The sequence below is a fragment of the Siniperca chuatsi genome, linkage group LG14 (genome assembly GCF_020085105.1).
Source record: "Siniperca chuatsi isolate FFG_IHB_CAS linkage group LG14, ASM2008510v1, whole genome shotgun sequence".
Lineage (NCBI taxonomy): Eukaryota > Metazoa > Chordata > Actinopteri > Centrarchiformes > Sinipercidae > Siniperca > Siniperca chuatsi.
In genome coordinates, this window is record NC_058055.1 from 15,448,592 (window position 1) to 15,468,599 (window position 20,008).

At 38.8% G+C, this 20,008-nt stretch overlaps 1 protein-coding gene across 2 annotated transcripts in view; it reads right to left on the reverse strand.

Annotated features, from left to right (window-relative positions):
• Positions 1 to 19,577, reverse strand: part of rxfp2a (relaxin family peptide receptor 2a) — a 49,812-nt gene extending 30,235 nt beyond the window's left edge. For both annotated transcript variants that reach the window (XM_044222148.1, XM_044222147.1), the window contains exons 1-3: positions 19,271 to 19,577; positions 4,860 to 5,003; positions 939 to 1,022 (exon numbers count right to left, since the gene is read on the reverse strand). In XM_044222148.1, the coding sequence (XP_044078083.1) occupies positions 939 to 1,022; positions 4,860 to 5,003; positions 19,271 to 19,355 (313 nt within the window). In that variant the 5' untranslated portion in view covers positions 19,356 to 19,577. The remainder of the gene's footprint in view (positions 1 to 938; positions 1,023 to 4,859; positions 5,004 to 19,270) is intronic.
• Between the last annotated feature and the right edge of the window lie 431 nt (positions 19,578 to 20,008).

The following is a 20,008-nucleotide window of genomic DNA, read 5'->3' on the forward strand; positions in this document are numbered from 1 at the left end:
AATAGCATTAAAGCATTTTAACTATAGAGACTCATTACAGAATGCTTAGAATTGATAGCAGTGGTCCTGTGGGACACAAAATTAAACCTTCGTTGGCCATAAGGGCTACAATTAATCATTATTTTCATCTCAACATGATTCAATTTACAATGATCCTCACATTTGAGAAGCTGAAACCAGTGAATGTTTGGCATCTTTGCTCCGTGACAAATATCGGTCAAAATTCATCTATCCGATCTGCCAGATCAGTACTGCGGCTGGTACTGACAATATTAAGCACAGTGGGTATCGTGAGTGATCCACATTAAATACAGGTTCTTCGTCAGTGTCATTATAACATTTGGTGTTTCTGCTATCAGTTATATTAATTAAGTCACCGCAATTCCTGGTGTCACGTTACCTTACATAAAAATAATCCCAACGCGTTCTATGCAGTGTTATATGCAGCTTGTTTAATTTGGGAGATAAAAGAGGGCACTGGTATTGAACTGGTGTACTGGTATCAGCATGGGCAGATACCCTGTGTTGAGGTATCAGAATCTATATTGGGAGAGATAATGTAATGTCTGTCTATTGTCCACATTGAGGAAATTTGTCCATACAAATATTAGAGACAATCAAAGACATCAAAAGCTGACATGATGTTATCTTCTCCTATCACCTTCACCTCATCTCTGTGCTCTGGCAGCACCTTGTTATTAATGTACAGTAAGTTATGCTGCAACAGGTGCAAAAAGATAGGGAGGGAGAGGCAATGAAGTTAGAATCTTATCTTTTGTTGTCACAACAAGCGGGTGTGTCCCCATACATTGCATAACACAAAACATTATGTAACAATCCTCATCTGATAAATGTCTATCAAGCACACACACGCTAAAAGTAAATATCTACACATATTCAAGCATATAGACACAAATACTGTATACACATATACTTACAACACTCATTCAGGAGGTACTGGTCCACAGGATTGGCATTCTGTAGTGTTTGACCAAATAAGTCCGCCCATCCAATGTTGTCCCCTGCAAAGCCAAACAAGAATAATAGTTATCTGTACACCGCAGACAGATAAAATCCAGTGAAGAACAGTCAGCTGGATGGTGTTGATTTCACTGGAAAAATGGTTGGCTGCGGAAATGTGGTAAGCGCAGTACAGGACAAAATAAATTATCATCACCAGCATTGAGTCATTCTCTTTTGTTAAATCATTGCAGTGTTGGAAGCCATATCTTTGCAACTTGGATGACTTCCTCAAGGTTTTGGACTGGGACTGTGAGAAGTCGACTTTTACTTAAAGAGAGTCAAATGTACTTCACAGGAGACTGCAGAAGTGAAACTGACAACACTGTTGTTCTGGATGATTTCCTAACATTTTAATACAATTATTAAAAAAAAAAAAATCAACTCATCTACACCAGTTAGGCCAGACCTTGCATTGTGCTTGGCTGACTGGTATTCTAATGAGTGTCAATACATCAAAATTCAGCTCTCCCACCTCATCGCTCCATCATTTACCTTTTATGCCTGTTACCTAGCAACCTATAGCGACAATGAACAAGTCTACACACTCTACATGTTTTCAACTTAGCGAAAAGGAATTATAACGACTATCTCAGACTAATTGGCTTTGAATATCTGAATGAGCCTTCGATCAGCTATAGATGTTGTTTAATGTGAGATTTTGCATCAGTGGCATAAAGCAGAATCAACTCAGCTGTCACACATGTTGTCTCTGAAAGGAAGCCAGCTAATTCTGTATGCACACCAACCACAGATTACAGTCAGCTATCATTCAGAGCCTCCCTGATGCTGCATTGGAGGCTGTAAGGGAACACAGATAAGAACCAGCTTTTAAGAGTCACTGGTGATGATGAGCAGAAGTGATGGAGGGATATTTTTCTTCTCAAACCTATTTTATGGAACAATTTTTTTTCCTGTAATTTCCAGAAACTACTCTCTGACTAAACTTTTCGTGTCATACTTGTCTCAAGTTACAGCTACAGAAATCATAAATGTCGACCATGAAACTGCCATTTATCATTACATGTGGTGAAATGTGCCAAAAGGTAGGTGAGCAATACTATGGAAGCCCAGTTCTAATGGACCTGCAGTGGGTATCAGGCTGTGCAGTCATAAATCTACTGACCCCATTCTCTAACTCATTTACTGGCGTGCTTTAAACTGCCTTTGAATCCGATTCCGACCCCCAATCAAGCAAAGAGAAGAGACTCGTATGTTCCAAAGGAGTTTTATCTGAATGCCATGGCCCGCTCAGTAGTCCAGCTGCCATTCTTGTTCATCTAGCACCACTTTATGTCATAGTTGTCACAACAACTAATCAACACCCTGACGAAGGCCATGCACCGAAAGCGCGTGGGTGAAATAAAGAACATTCTTCCAGTTAGTCAGTTAATGAAGCTTAGCGAAAGTTGCTTACTCTATTTACTTACATTTATTTCTCTCTCTCTCTTCCTTTTCCCACTTCCAACTCAATCAGCTGACAGAGGTCATCCACACTTTCAGTTCAGCCAATCATCTCGTTGCTGTCAAACTTTCTAATTGTTTCTTTTCTCTGCAGCTGTAATTTCAGTGTCAGATCAATGCGACCATCCTCCAGCCCCTTCACCTCCAGTTTCAATAAAAGCCTAAACCTTCGCACCTAAATCTACACCTATGACTAAAATATAAGAGCTCATATATCTCACTTAAAGAAGCTTGCCTTAAAGAACAGGTATTTAGCAGGTGCAGCTATAAAGATGTTCAGCAGACGGCTGTGAAGATGATGTATTACATACTGTGGAAGGGCCTGGCGCCCATTGTTAGCTAATTCTTGTTTTTAAGGCAATGTTGAACAACATGGCAGCAAGGGCAGGCTGCCTGATGAGGACGGGGAAAGAGGAGAAGTAATACGGCACAGAATGGTTTTCTGGTTATTGGCAGGAAGGCACTACCATAGCCAGACTGAGACAAATTTGTGTTTCTTCTTGATCTAGCTGATATAAAAAATATGCCTTTACCCTGCAGAAAATACAGTGTTTTTCAAAATATGTTTTAGAAAAATGTTTTTATAATCAGATAGAAAGATGAACATTGACCCTATTAATGTGTTAGCTAAAAAGAGACATAGGGAAAAAATGCATTTCATGACTAATACTGTAAGCTCCTTGTGTAATTCATGAGTATCCTTGAGAATATTTTAACTTAGTTACAAACATTCACATTAGCATATTAAAATAAAATATAATCAGTCTGGTGTAGGCCTCCAGTGATGGATGATGAAACACATGGTGTAAGGAGTTACATTAATTGAAAATGGGTCATTCTCAGTATATATTAAATATGAAGCTAACAGACAGATATGAGAGTGGTACCATTCTTCCCATATAACTCTCAGCAAGAAAGCAAACAAGCGCGCTCTCAAAAATGTGAAACTATTTGGTTTAATAGATACTTCAACGGTTGACACAATAGAGTCAATAACCAATAGATAAGGAGCTTGGTCTTGAATTATAATGTGAAACAGGACAGATCTCTGAAACTGGGCATCAGCAAAGACAAGTTGTCTTTTTGAAATATTCACCTTGGCTCTTGTGTATGCCATCTTTTTCTGATGCTGCCCAAGCTTGTTAGTGTTGCTCTGTCCTCATGCCCAGCTTTCTCTTCTCCAGTTCAGTTAGTTCACAGGTTTTAGAGAGTACCCAGTTACTCAAGATAATCCACAGATTTGTTGTGAGCAGTTTCATGTAGGAACTATGGAAAGAGACTTGCTGTTGAGTTTCAAATGTATTGTTTTGGCGCTTTGAGCATCACAAACCGAATGCCATATAGTGCCATTATATTATTACTCAGCAACTCACACCAAAACAATCTAGATGGCTAAATAGCACTACAGGTAAGAGGGAAAATATAGATTTTTGATTTTGGGATGAACTGTCCCTTTAAGGATGCAAACAACCTCGAGTTTGTGGCTCTGGCTTTGACAAAGTTACAATATTCACAGTTGTATCCTAAACTTGATGTAGGCTGGGTTCCAGTGGCAGCAATTACATCTCCATTCAGTTGCCAAGTCACTTGCAAAGTTACTGCTTCTATTTTTTGAGCTACTCTCCAGCTTCTTGACTGTGAACATTCACATGTTGTTAGTCTTGGATGTAGGAGCTAATTTGGGAACATTAAATAATTACTTGATTTTTACCTCCGCTCACCTGCACAGGACATAATCACCTCTCTCTCTCTCTGCCAATATTGCACATCTTCTCTTCTGGCTGATCACCAGAGTCTCATATATTTGCTGGAAAGCACAGAGGCCATAATGTGGTTGAGCTGAGACTCTGCTTGTAGGAAAAAGTGGAGACCATATTTGAGGTAACAATTATATTTTTAACTTTGACCCTTCACCCTGGCAGTGTTAAATGAGTATTTCTACTTTTGTTGCCATTGCCATAATGTTGTTAGAGATGTAGAGCATTTGTATTTTTGGTGAAGTGCTATCTGAAGGACTTGCTGAATGATCTCTCTGTCTTTCACTTGTGTGGATGCACAAAATCAAAATGGTCCATCTTTTATATTGTAAAGAGGCAAATTTGTCAAATGAAGCTGCAATGACTTGAGTTTTAGCCTTTATGTGCAATACGAGTAGATTTGTGTTTTTTTGTTTATCTTTTTTGGGTCTAAAGTTTGTTTATTTTGCTGGGATTGCACAAATAACCAGTGAGAGTTGGCACTAGATTATTTGTGTAGCAGACATCATTTCATCGTGTGAAACAATTAGGTACCGCAAAAATATATTTTTGCTGTCAGTATTTCTCAGTCACCCTAAACTTTAGCACCTGTTCTAGTTTATAAACACACACACTTACCACAGCGCCGCTCGTCAGCTCCATTGGGACAGTCTTTGTGTCCGTTACACTGCAAAGCCTGTGGGAGGCACTCACTCACGTTCCCACATGGGAACTGGCCGAGGGGGCATCCAGCCTCTACTTCCACCCTGCTGGCCTTCAGCGCTGAGGGAGAGATGCAGGAAAGGGTTAGGGTTACAGAGTGAGATTACAGAGACCATTCTTACAATCAGCACCAAATTTCAGATGTCAAAAGTTTTTTTCCTGTTAGAAATATTAGGCACAAGTGTCACCTAGCAACAAGCCTATCACGTTATAGGACAAATCTCAGTGATATTTTGCAAGTAATGTAATGAATATTTTCAAATGAAGGATTAAACCAGGATTAAATACACAGGTATATACTTTAAAACAGTTAGCATGAAGTGACTGAGAGCACTGACATTGCAGTTTTGTCAAAATTAAAAGCAAGACATTTCAGGTCATCCATCCTGTGACCGTCACTGAGCATGGTGTTCGTTTTGCTAATTGTTGGCAATTTGTGTATTTGGTGTAATGGAGCTGTAGAGAAAGTGATCAGAACATGAAGGAAAACATTATTTTTTTTAATTAACTTACTTGACGGTGGCATATGAATAGAAAAGAATGTGGTTGAAAATAAATGTTTTAAAGTAAAAGTGTTATTTTTTATTTTCTTCTTTTACTGTGTTCTGCAAAAATACTCAGCATCAACTACCAGCTGTAGTGATATTTTGTTGGTTTTTGGCGGTGGTGGTGCTTCTCTGTTTCCTCGGTAGAAAGCTAGCATAGCATAGCTTTACATGCTTGGTAACAACACTTCCCCACTAACTTTGAAAACAAAACAACAATATAAACGTACCAAGGTAAACACTGGCATGAATTTCCACATTTGGACATTAAACTCCGTCTTCACATAGGCTACTAAACAGCAAAACTCCATGGTGTTACAAAATAAAACAATATGATGGGGTGCTTTGTTTTCAGTCCTCACAATTGCCAGAAGACATTTTGACATGTCACAGTAAAAGCACAGATGTAAATATTCTAATTCATGATGAATTCCATTTAGCTGCTTCAGTTACAGGGTCCTGGTATCGTGCATGCTGGCTCAATGTCACGGCTTACTGGGACACTTAAATAGAACAGAGCCATCGTTAATATTATTAGTAACAATTGTGCTTTTCCTAAGAGAAGTCGACATGTCTGCTGTGAAAAAGGCCTATAATAATGGGCCTAACATGGAGCCCTGTGGCACTCCACTCTATATGATCTGATATACACATACTTAAAGGGAGATTCTTTTATCTTGGATCACATGAAGATGATTCTCAGTTCAGGCTGTTTATTCACCCGGGTGGTCAGACCAAGAGTATAACAGAAATACACCACAGGATCTGACCAGAACAAAGGAAACTACTACTCTTTCTAGTGTGTCCGTATACAATTCCAGGTGATGCTACAATTTATATTCATACCATATATGGCCTGGTCCAGGAGGCCAGTTCAGTTAGGTCCTTAAATGGAATTTCATACACTGAGCAGACATAGTCTAGGGGACACCAGATGTTCTTCTTCTGGCTTTCCTCCAACAAACCCTGTGACCCTCCTGGAGTCCAACAGTTACACAACTTATAAAAGATGCATACAAGATATAAAAGTGTATATATAATGATTAGAATACAAAACCATATTAACTGTGATTTATGTTATGTCATCATGCAAAGACCACCTATCACTTGTGAAAAACAAAGTGAGATCTGTGATAGATATGATACCAATAAAAAGCTGTCACTGATTTCAACTTACATTATTCTCTAGCTGATCAAAAAGAACATTAGGGCTGCAACTCAAGAATAATTTCATCAGTCAGTGGTCGAAGAAGTACTCAGATCTTTTACTTGTGTAAAAGTAGCAATACCACAGTGCAGAAATACTGTTACAAGTAAAAGTTCTGCATTCAAAATGTTACTTTAAGTAAAAGTACAAAAGTATAAGCATCAAAATGTAAAAGTACTCATTATGCAGAATGGCCCATTTCAGAATAATGTGTATTGTAATATTGGATTATAAATAGTGCATTACGCTTACACATAAATAATATGAATATGCAAAGTAACTAGTAACTAAAGTAATCAAATAAATGTAGTGGAGGAAAAAGCACAATATTTCCCTCTGACATGCAGTGGAGCAAAAGTATAAAGTAGCATAAAATGGAAATCAAGTAAAATACAAGTACTTCAAAATTGTACTTAAGTACAGTACTTGAGTAAATTCCACATTCCACCACTGCTGTCAATCTATTGATTTGGATTGGAAAATACGCGTATTTCCTACAGCAGATTATGAAAACTCATTTTTTTTGTTTGTATTGTGAACACATTAACAAAGTAATGCATTGTTAATGTGTTAACACTTATTTTATGTGTACATGTATATAAACATATATTATCTGCTATAAATTAATTTAAAAAATTAAAAACCTCCCTCTTTGGGAGTGCTGTTTGAGTCCCACAGCCTACGCAGCCCATCTCTTCTAACCAGATGAAAAATTACTGGTTTAATTCATTAAGCTTGTCTTTGAGATGTACCTAAAAAACTTAAATGAAGAGAATCCATTAAAACTGTCACCCAAAGTTAACTAAAGTGGATCCTTCCTTCCTGAAATTATCAAAAGATCTGGATTTATCTGACAGTTTAACTTCTTTACTTTTACCCCACAATTACTTTTACCTTTGTGCCACCACAGCCTGTATCCCATATTTTGATGCATGCAAAACTTGTAAACAAGTGTGACTTTCCAGAGAATTAATTTATTTCACAGTCATTTGGTTTTGATAAAGTTTCACATAAACCTGCTTCACAATTTATGTCCAAAACATGAGTCAGCCACAAGACTCTTTAGGAATAAAGACTTATTTTGGCTGCTGATTTACTGCAGCCTGTCCCGTCTCTGACCTGTAAAAGAAGCCAGAAACAAATCCCTCATTATTGCCTGCCAGCTAACACAAAGGCCCTACTCACATCTGCAAGGCGTACATGCAGCATTGCTCACTTCTTACAGCCTTTTTACAGACACCTAAAAGCTCTTTCTTCTTGTACAGTTTTGTACCAGTAATCAGCAAACAGTAATGTGTCTTCAATGACAGGGCTATTTTCTAATGACATCGCAAAAATTTTTCCAGTAAAAAAAATGGTTTTAGCTGCAGAAATTATAGAGGAACAAGCATGCCATTTTAAAATGTTGTTGGATAGAGGCCAGTTGCCTGATATCTTTAATTTGTAGGTATGACTTTGTATACTATGACCCAGATGTTTCTCTGGAATATGATTATTGTAATTCTTTGTAATATGAGGATAATGAGCTGATTCAGAACATTTGATTTTATTTCAGTACTTTGCCTTTAGTGTCCCAGTTGTCTGTCTGAAGAATATAAATGCAAACACATAAAAATTCCCATAGAAGTACTCGCACGTAATGTTTAGGTTTTTATAAATCCCAACCTCTGTGTTGAAAGTGTACATCTTTATACATATTTAAAGCTGCCATTTGTACATGTGCAATGCTGGAATTTGTACCTATAAACTTGCACCATAAGGCCCAAACTGACTACAACATATCAGGGAATCCCAGCCGACTATCTCAGTCAAAACCAATCCACACCATCTGTTCATACCAACAACCACCAGTTGGCCTGATTGAGGACACCCCAGGAGGGGTGATGAAGAAACACAAACGCAGACATGTTTTCAGGTAAGTAAAAGGCAATGTTAAAAGGAATGGCTCCCCTCTTTATACAGTCAGACACTAATGGTAATGAGGAGCAGCTGGGTCGGCAGGCAGAGGATCACTGCTGATTAAGACATAAGTCAAAGGTGAGCAGGACAGGGCAGCACACTGAGGGCACCTGGTGGACAGGTGAGGAATAGATGCTTTTCACAGCAGATGTTTTGACTTGTCAAAACAGGAAAAGCAAATGAATATTGGTAATGTTATTATTTACACCTGTGCTTGTCCTGCTTTGAAAAGTCAAAGTGTCTGCTATGAAAAGGATCTGTAGCCAAGACAGAAAAAAAAACTGTTGTTGTGAGTGGACTGTGAGTGCTCTTGTTCCTTAATGTCATTTTCAAACTCACCCTTGTTCTCCAGCCGTGCTGCCATCATTGTGAGGAGGGAAAAAACAACTTTATCCAGAACTGTGTGAAGAGTCAACATACAATATTTGAATGTCTGGAAGGCATAAGTGTGAATGCCAAAATAATATCTAAACCTGCAATAACTGATTTTTTGGCCACTTGGGGACAACAGAAAGAAGCTGTGTGAACACAACACTGAAGTATCATCACTTCTTAAATTGATATGGCAAACTTAGCTAATAGTTGCTTATTCACACATCCAGCAGTCACGGAGCAACATTATCCTTCATTTAGAGTCATGTGGAGTCACCTGATGAATGTAAGTCCAATATTAACTCTCTTTTAGCTCTGTTTTTGGTCTCCACCAACTCCTGAGGGAAATATCTGGCTCTTTAGCTGCTAAATGCTATGTTCACCAGCTGGTCATTAACGGTGTCTGTCTGCCACTTGGTGCTGAGCAGGCAGTGTACAGTGGGTTTGTAGAGCTTTTTCGTGGAAAACAGCTGCCTGCTGCAACTGAAAACAACGCTATGAGAGTGGTGAGAGAGAACCAAAACAGTAAAGTTGTGGGCTGGAAAGCTAATTAGAGTTAAAACTCACTATGAAGCTCCATAAAGCCAAGGGGAGCTGCAGATTCAGGTGATAATTCTCTGTGGGTTCATCACAACAAGCAACCCCTTTCATATTTAGGTCCTGCTGTGAGGACCTTATTGAAATGCAAGGAATTATTATTTGTACCAGTTCCAAATGAATCACATTTTTTAGGGGCTAAAGGCGCTCAAAAACTCACAAAACACTTGTCACTTGTCAGCAGTGGCGAAAATTACGTATTTTGTGGGTCTTACACATGGGCGTGGCAAAATGGCTCCAGAGCGCCCCCAACAAAATTTTTAAAAAGCAGTTCCCGGCCTATGTTTCACCTACGTGTACAAAATTTGGGAAGTACATGTATCACCCCAAGACATTCAAAAAAGCCTCCTGGAGTCATACCTTAAACCCAACAGGAAGTCAGCCATTTTGAATTGAATGTGCACTTTTAGGCCATTTTTCGCTATTTACAGGCGCCGTACTTTAACAAACTCATTCAAACAAATTCATCGGATCAACCCCAAATTTTCGCAGTGCAATCTAAACACCTTTGCCATTAAAAGTTGTGCTAAGTGTGAGCTTTCGTTGAACTGTGTCTGTGGCGTGGCGTCGATCTTTTCGCCATGAAAGAGGAAGTTATTTTAACTTGAGTGTACATGGTCAAATCTGCTCCAAATTTCACGTTTGATAAGAGTCCCAGCCTGAAGAAATCTACAGGCCAACAGTGAATATTTGTCATAGGGCCACCCACTTACAACAGGAAATTAGCATTCAACAATGGCGATGCATTATTCATCATGAAACAGGAAGTTGTTATATCTTGAGTGTACATTGTCCAGTCTTCCCTTAATTTCACATGTTTGATGAGAGTCCTGGTCTAAGGACATCTACATTCCATTAAGGATTCATAGTCATTGCACCACCTACTGTCAACAGGAAGTAGGCCTTGTGTGTCCTTTCTTTTCATGTGAACTTTTCATGGTGTGGTCCACACTTGATATACTGGAACATGACGTATAATTAGGGGGTGTTGTCTAGCGCCACATAGTGGACACAGGAAGTGACATTTAACTCCTTCATGTGGTGTTCAAAATGCATGAAGATTCAGAGATGCGTCATTTGAACTCCGGCAACACCGCCGCAGATGCTGCACGCCTTGATGCGCGGTCAGGTGCGAGGGTCCGTTCATGGCTACTTGCAGCTTTAATGTCATATTGCTTTCACATTGTCATTTGATACATAGTTAAAATGCAAAATATAGCTGCTTTAAAGTCCGCAATGTTCCGTGTTCCAAAATGTGTGTCTCCGATTTATGTGACCTCAGTGGTTATTACAGTACCTACTGTAATGTTTTGACAGCAGTACGCAGTCTCATGACATTTCAAAAGGCTACTCTTGGTTAGTCAAAGCAGGCCTCTGTTGCAACATCTGATTCAGATTACACTTTGAAAGACTACATGTTCTGCTTTGATGTGTGACTTGTGTCTTTTTATCAGTCTCTGTCCTCTGCAACTCCCTATCAGTCTTGTTCATTTTTGTTTTATTCTTTCATTCTAACATATTTACACATACTGAGTCACACAGCAGGAGTAACTGATAACTGTCTAGATTGTCATGGCACAATGATCACAGTCATATGGCATCCACAGTATAACCTTTTAATCCATGTGCCTCTTTAAAATTTTATCTTCAGGTTGCAATATTAGCTGTGTTCTAACACGAGCTGCATTATCTGCCTTTATTCTTATATAGGGTTGAAACGTATCTATCCAGGAACATTATTACACACCATGTACCACCATGTAAAGCTTTGTAAACACTGTAAATGCTGCTACATTGCAGTGACTCCCAATTTCTGAACCTGAATAGCTTCAATGTTAAAAGAAGTAACAGTCCAGGTTAAATCCCATTAAATCTTTTAGGAATCTTGGACACTGAAAAACTGATGCCATGCTGTACCAAAAAGTATGACTTTGACACATTTTTATTTTGGCTCTGTACTCCAGCACACTGGATTTGAAATTAAACACTTACTACAAGGTTGTGCTGACATTCATGACATGACAATGAAATTCCCACACTGTTCACCCAATATGGATGTAAACACCCTGAAAACTAAGGGTCAGCACTTTACCCCTATAGTCAATGTTTTATTTCAAACCCAATGTGCTGGAGAACAGAGCCAGCACAACAGAAAATGTGTGAGTTATTATGAGCGGTGTCAGGAAGAGCCATATATGCTGAATAGCACAGTACTCATAAAAAGGCCAAAATTCATCAGCAGATAAACAATTAAAGTCAATTCAATTTTATTTATATAGCCCCAATTCATAACAGAAGTTATCTCATTGCACATTTCCTATAGAGCAGGTCTAGACCATACTCCTTATTATATAAACAGATAAATTAACTCAAGGGAAGGCACACATGCTAAAGGAAAAGTGACTGAAACAAGAGCAAATATCTAAACAAAAGAAACCTCAGTAAACATCACTGTTTGCGCAAGATGAAAAATGGACTGAAACAGATTGAGAAGAGATCCACATCAGTCAATATTTTTTCTTTTGGACACTCAATGAAAAAAATGTGAAGCCTGCAATTTTTGATGCAGTGTTATTAATGGTTTGAACACAGCTGTAAGCTCAGTTTAATTACATGTTTGTTAATTTACAAAATCTTCAAATACTAACATTTGGTGCGTTACAGCCATAAGGTGAATTGTGTTTCTATTTAAGTATTTAAAGGTACCCTGTGGAGTTTTTGACCACTGGTAGCACTATGGAGCAATGTTTTTACAAGTGGGTCCCCATTTTGTTTGTATCGTGCACACGCACAAGGACACGCATGCACGCAGTTTCATGCTATTCTGCTGATCAACAGTGTCTGCAATGCACCACAACACGTAGCAATGCGTCAACAAAGGTGGTGAAGAAGACTGCTAGCTAGAAAACATGGATGTAAACAATGCTCAATTTAAAATATTAAAAAAAAATCCTTTGCAAATGTTTAATAAGGAAGGAAATGCATTTAACACATTTGTTAGCCCTCAAGGATACATTACACACCATGTGTTTTGGTGAGAAACACTAAATGTAGGCATGACTTTTGTTTGTTTACAAGAAAACTCCACAGGGCACCTTTAATATCCACTAGAGGTTAGTGTTTGATTTTACTGATTTTATTTCATTTTATTTTTCGCTTTATTAGATAACAAGTGGTACATGTGTTAAGAACACTCAAGCTGTTTACAGGAAGGGCCAGAGCCACCTCTATTTTCTGAGGAGGCTGAGGTCCTTCAACATCTGCCGGACAATGCTGAGGATGTTTTATGAGTCTGTGGTAGCCAGTGCTATCCTGTATGCTGTTGCATGCTGGGGCAGCAGGTTGAAGGTAGGGTAGGGTAGGACGCTAACAGACTCAACAAACTGATCCGTAAGGCCAGTGACATTGTGGGGGTGGAGCTGGACTCTCTGTCTGTGGTGTCAGAGAGGAGGATGCTGGCCAAACTACATGCCATCTTGGACAGTGTCTCCCACCCACTCCATGACGAGCTGGTCAAACTAATTAGTACGTTCAGCGGAAGACTCATCCCCCCAAAAAGCACCACAGAGCGCCACAGGAAGTCATTCCTGCCTGTGGCCTTCAAACTCTTCAACTCCTCCCTCTAAGTATTAGTCTGTATGACCCTAAGTCATTAAACTGGACATTGATCATTACATCTCTACAATACTTGACATAATTGTGCAATATTCTGTGTTAATACTCCTGTGCAATATACTCTTTTCAGTTTAAAATTCCCTATTTATTGATATTGATATTTATTCATACCTCTATTACTGCTGTGCAATATCCTCCATCTCATTATAAGCTTAATAAGCTACACTTAACTTGACAGTTCATGCACTATTACCTTATACCGTATTATTATCATCAACCGGTAAACCCACTTTGTACTTCACACTTATTTTATTTTATACTTATACCCACTTGGCAATTTATTTTCTGACCTGTATTACATTATATTTTTTGCTTAGTATTTATATTCCTGTGTGCACTGATGTAATAGTGAGCTGCTGTAACAAAAGAGTTTCCCCTCGGGGATCAATAAAGTATTTCTGATTCTGAAATGTAAAACAACAAAAAAACAGCAAGTACAGTATTTAAAAGAAAACATTTAGCTGTAACACTCTTTGTGCAAGTGTTAATTAACAATGCAGCTGCGATTCTTTTCTTTGTGTGCAGGTGCCAGATGTAGACATCACCATGTCTACATCTGCTGGTCTAAACTATTGCTGCTATAACTTTACTTTATAAAGTCGCAGGTTGTGATGTGTAATTTATTTGACAATGAGTGGATTAGTGGGTTTGTGAGTTTGTGAGAGAGTTACAAGCCACTTGCATCAGGTGCCTTATATTCTATTTCCTTTCTTTATACTGTATTATAAACAGATATAATTTGTAACAGACTGTTTCACTTGAGCAAAGGAAATATGACAATTATTAAGACTTTCTGGCAAAGCTTCCACCTACACTGAGACAATAGAAAAGACTATTTCAATCAGTGTACCAGCTTCTCAAGAGTCTTTCCAGCCATAAAGAGCAGATTCAGTTTGACGCAACATCTCTTTCTTTCACACATGGAGACTGAAACCAAGAAATGACACAAACTGACATCATGCCAGCTACTGTGACCCTCCAGTCTGGAGGATGCTTGCATCATATCTAGGTGCTCATCACAACTGCATCTATTCAGTGACAAATGGCACAAATATTAGCTGATTATGTACCAAAATCAAGAAAACTGGTTTTGTTTATAAATGTTGCTGTTTGTCTCTTACCTATGAATCTCCATAATGCACTTATGCTTAAATCATCATTTAAATCATAAATCAAATTACAAGTCAAGTATAAATTTAAAGGTGGAGTATGCGATTCTGGAGAAATCCAGTACCATGACAAATACCATAATATAGAGCGAACAATGACACAACAAGTAATATAACTACCGTTAGCTAGGTTGTGAGTTAGCAAACTGTCGCTACAGTTGCTGCTGCGAAGCTAACAGCCAGAGAGGACGAGACGGTTTCCCAGAGCCAACACACCAGCTCCAGACAGCGATACTCACAACTCTCCTGCTACTATAGTTAACATCACAACAACAGCATATCTTGGCAAACTAGAAAGTAAGCTGAATGTCCGTGGGCAAGTCATTTAACGTTACCTGACACACAAATCAGGGCTGGAATAGTGTTGTGTGGCTCGATCATTTGTTTCCCATACAGAGCCAGGGCTGTGTACAAACAGTATTGTTATTTATTTTCAGCGCAAACACAGAACGGACAGATAGACCGTGAGGAGATATTTGCTGAATTTGACAAAAAGACATGTATTGGATTAGAATCGCAAACCCCACCTTTAATTAAACACTTTCTTTTGCAGTATTATATATGATTATTATATAATATTTGATATTATTTATTCACTGATCTACTGTATATAATTACAAAACAAAATCTCATTATACAACCGTGTGTTGTAAAATGATCAATAAATCTATCTTGTATCACTCTGTAAAGATAAATATTAGCAAAAGTTTGAAATAAGTAGGTATTTATGTTTACAGCCATCTTATTTGTAAATGACGGTCATCACATCAACATTACCATCTGTCATTGTACCATAACATTAGCAGTCTCCAGCAGAACCAAAAACATATAAGTCCTCTAATAATCTTGATGGTTGACTGAATTCTGATCCACATTCTTGCTCCACTGGCATCTCTGCCGTCTCAACACTGAAAATTTCCTGTAAGTGGGCCAGCTGCCCCATCTCTTAAGAATTCTGACAGATAGTCTGCACACCTTGTGTTATCTGACAGGTATTACGCTGTCTGAATACATCTGACCAAGCTGAATTCAATTCAATTCAAACCTTTATTTAAGCCTCGAAAATGATTGCGATTTCCCTCATTTGCAATTGTGTCGAAATGCAAAGAAATACACAGAGTTAAACAAATCAAAAGAGGACAATACTCAATGAAAACAATTGCACTCTGGGGTGAGGGGGTTTGAGATCATCGTCTTAAATTGTCCAGGGGTAGTGAGAGTTGTAGATAATTCCATGTGTTTGGTGCACAAAAACTAAAGGCAGATTTTACAAGTTCAGAATAAATCCGCAGGGAAGCATAAGGCAGTTAGTAGAGCGAGTTTGGTAGGGTCCTGTAGTCCAGGCCAGCATAAATGTTATATAGGGTGGTGATTGTCCAATAAGGGATTTCTGAATGAAAAGATACAAGTGTTTATCATGCCTCTGTGCCAGAGAGGACCAACCAACTTTGTTATACAGAATGCAATGGTGAGTGTCATAGGGATCTCTGGTAATGAATCTGAGGGCAGAATGATAGGGGTGTGACAGTGGAAGCAGCAGCATGTCTGTAGATTATATCACCATAATCTAGCATTGATAGAAAAACTCCCTCAACTATACTTTTCCTGCAATTCAAAGGGAAGCTGGATCTGTTTCTGAGCAATTTTGATTCAACGTCTAAACGACGTTTAAATGGTACATAGCCGTCTAGTCTAAAATGTGTTACATTTGGTTCAAAAGTGAAAGTTTTGAAGGCCATCAATAAGACAGCTATTTAACGACTACATATATATATATATATATGGCTGATAAACAACAAAATAATGGCTATAGGATTCACTTTTGTGCAAGTAATAGCTTATTGTCACCAGCGTAACTAAAAAACCACATCCAAATTTCTCAATTGAAAGCCAGTATAAGTATAAGAACATGCCTCACAGGGGACTTGGACCCTGATCTCTCGAGGGAAGGTCCTGTGTGTAACTCACTCATTCACCACAATCTCCTGTCGATACGGACATATTTTTGCTCTGTATACTACATTACTAGACTTCCTAAGGCCGTTCTGCCAGAAAGCGCAAAGTACTTGCGCATGCGCGTTACACACACAATTTACCGCTAATATAGGGCATGCGCGAGCTGCGTTGCTATGGATACACGCACTATATGTGTTCTGTCGGGGTAATTGTCCATTTGAATGCATGGCAAACTGACCAAACTTCAACAAACACCTACAAACAGGGACTGAACATGTCGAGTCTGACCAAACATCTCCAAACAATTCCAAACAAGGACAGACAGCCATGGCACACAAAAAAAACATTTGTGTTTATTGGAGAGTGTTTGATTGGTGTGCCACAGCCTTAACGCAAGCAACTGGGCGGTGATCACTTATTCCAAGATCTACAACACCACTGGCAACAATTTCATTACTTCTATTGGTTAAGATAAGATCTATTAAAGTGGATCTGTTATGATTTTTTGGATTGGGCATGGTAGGCTCAGTAATCAATTGTGAAATGTTCAAATTACTGCACAATTCCTTAAGGTGGTCAGCGTTAGATAACCAATCAAGATTAAAGTCACCTAGGATTATCATTTAAACATATTGAGGGAGTAGGTCCTCCAGTTTAGCTGTGGAGCAAGAGTCAGCTGAAGGAGGCCTATAGATCCCTGCCACCGCAATGGAATTGTTAGATCCACATTACATTTTCAAGACAATAAATTCAAAGCATTTAGGTACGGTAAAAGAATACTGGATAGACACATTAAAACAATATATAGCAACACCCCCACTCCTAACAATCCAGTGTATCCTATATTGTAACCATTTACTGACACATCAGAATTATTTATGCTTTTTTAAAGCCAGGTTTCTGTGACAACCAGAATATCAGGATCTGCCTGTGAGACAAATATGTTTAATGATCAAATTTTTCTTGCTGACACAAACTTCTGATGTTCAAATGAATTAAGCCCAAACCTTTTCTGGATTTAAAAGTATGAGGATTGTCTTGACACAGTGAGGAGGACTCGGCATTAGGTGGAGAGGAGACAGTAGGCTGAACGGGAATAGTTTTTAGGTTTGGTGTCATGACAGACCGCTTTGAATATTGCTGATTTATTCTTGAAGTAAACCTGCGGGGAATGGCGATGCTGTTTAATACAGGGGAGTGGTTTGAAACCAGTTCTGTGCTGTGAATGTCTAGGGGGTCTCGGCCTCAGTGTCATTCCTCCCCAAGTCTGATAAAATGTCATAGCATTTGTGACTGATTGCTCCGTGATTGATTCAGATTAATCACATAAACTCCACAACATCCCCAACGCTGAATTAAATATGTCCTCTGATACCCCGATGGAAAAGATTTGACTCATTGTGAATAGCTTGTCAAATTCATTCAGAAAAATGTGGAGTCTATTCTTTAAATTAGTTAAAAACATTGAGGAAAAGAGATGCAGTTGGGAGGCACTGAAGTGTGTCTATTGTTTATTGACTGATGTATATTTTCCCTTTTGGTGATTTGTTTGTAGTTTCACTTTTTTAGTTAGAATCTTTGATATTTCTTAGTCTGATCAATCCTGAATGATTACTGTAACTGTCAAGTGGCATTAAAAAGCAAAAAACAAAGTTAAAACTGAACCAAATCAAACACCTGTGATTTGATGTGTCACCAATCACAACTAATTTCACAGAAATTCCTTAAAGAGTCCTCCACCTATTGAAACACCGTGTGAATTAGCCTTGAATTGAACAACAACAAAAATTGCACAACAGTTTGGAAAAAAAACAACACCAACACACCGGTGCTGTCTTTCTGTGTCAGAAATGCTCATACATAACCTCATCCAAACATATTGACACAAAAGGAGATCTGAAGATTCACAGACTGGGAGGTGGAGGAAGTGTGACTGGGCATGAATGAATAAGGAACATGAATTGGATATTGAATTTTGTGATATTTACCACCTCAACCCCCCACTGTCTTTACATGTGACAGTTTAGAGAACAAAGAAATCTCACTGTGATGTCACATTTACCATTCATATGTACTTAATATTTACTAATGACTGGTGAAATTCCCGAATAATCTCGGATACTTATATTATGAATCTTATCAATGCTTAATTTAAACCTAAGCCAATCTCTAATTAGCTCCTTAAAAAGCATCCTAAATGTTAGGATGTTTTTCTTCCATCCTTGTGAGGACAGTGCTCATAGAATTGAGAATTGAATTGAATTGAAAGCTCACAGCCTATTTCATGCCTTTTCACCACTGCGCAGAAGAGCAGGCAGTTCTCCACAGAAAATGGATTTCTGACTCAAATAGCTACAGGCCTTATGTAGTGTTTACAAAATAGTTTTCCTGTCCACAGGGCCAATTGGGGTTTTTAAAACACGAAGAGCCCTCAGCTTTCTGTGGAGTTAATTTTGATTCATTAACAAAGTTTAGATGTTCTGCAGAACTGTCTCTTCCACTGTCAATGTTCATTCACAAAAGCACCCTGAACAACTTGTGATTAAAAACAATATTGTAATAAAAACAGGGGAAATGACCTATAACAATAATAAGATACAACCTGTAATAATCCTATTCACAAAACATGATAGACAAATATTACAGAAAGTTTCAAAATGTCTTCTATGTTTTTTATTTCACCCATGCTTTGGCAATGTTAACGTCTGCTTCCCATGCCAATAAAGCCCAACTGAATATTACAGAAAGACTCCAGTGATGCAAAAGCACAAACAAATATTATCAAGTACGCTATATATTTAAATGTTTTAATCATGTAACCATCTCCTCCCTCCATTTTTTCTTTACCTCTGATCTCAGTGTGGGTCAAGTGGATGAGCAAAATGAAGACAGGTACGTCCATCTTGAGGCTCAGACGTTTTCCTGCGCTCATGTTGCTCCGGGTGTAATGCCTCGGACCAAATCCACGATAGGTTTCCCAAGTGAAAACCTGCCAGTCGATAAATAAGTCAGCAGAAGTCCCAGTCAGAACTAAGGCGTCGGGTGAATCAGCTTAAGTAGCAGCGTGGAAAGTACCGAGCTGTTGCGCAAAAACAGCTACATCCTCTCCACACTGTCCTTCCCGGAGCTCTCTGAAGACTCTGCTGAAAGAAAGACACCGTGTCTCTCTCCCCCCCTCTCCTCTCTCTCTCTCACTCTCTCTCACACACACACACAGGCACTGTGCAAACGCCCCCCCTCTCTTTTAAAAGATACATCTTTTCCTTCCTTGGTGTCTTCTATTTTAGTTTTCGCACATTGTTTCTGTGCCACACACCTGCAGAGGCTCAGTCACTTGCCCCAAGCAGCGCAAAGTGTGCTGCACCCACTCACCTGACCTCATACGGCCGGAGGATAGGCCTACTGCTGGCTGAGGTTAGTTAGAGGAGATGACAGCAGCAGAGAGGGAGACAGACACTGTGATTTATATCTGTTGTATTTACCAATCTAGGACCTACCTTTTGTTCACAGCAGGAGTACGTTTTTGTTTCTAGAGCTGATTAAGCAGAAATAGCCTGGCCTTATTCCTCTATTCAACAATGAGTT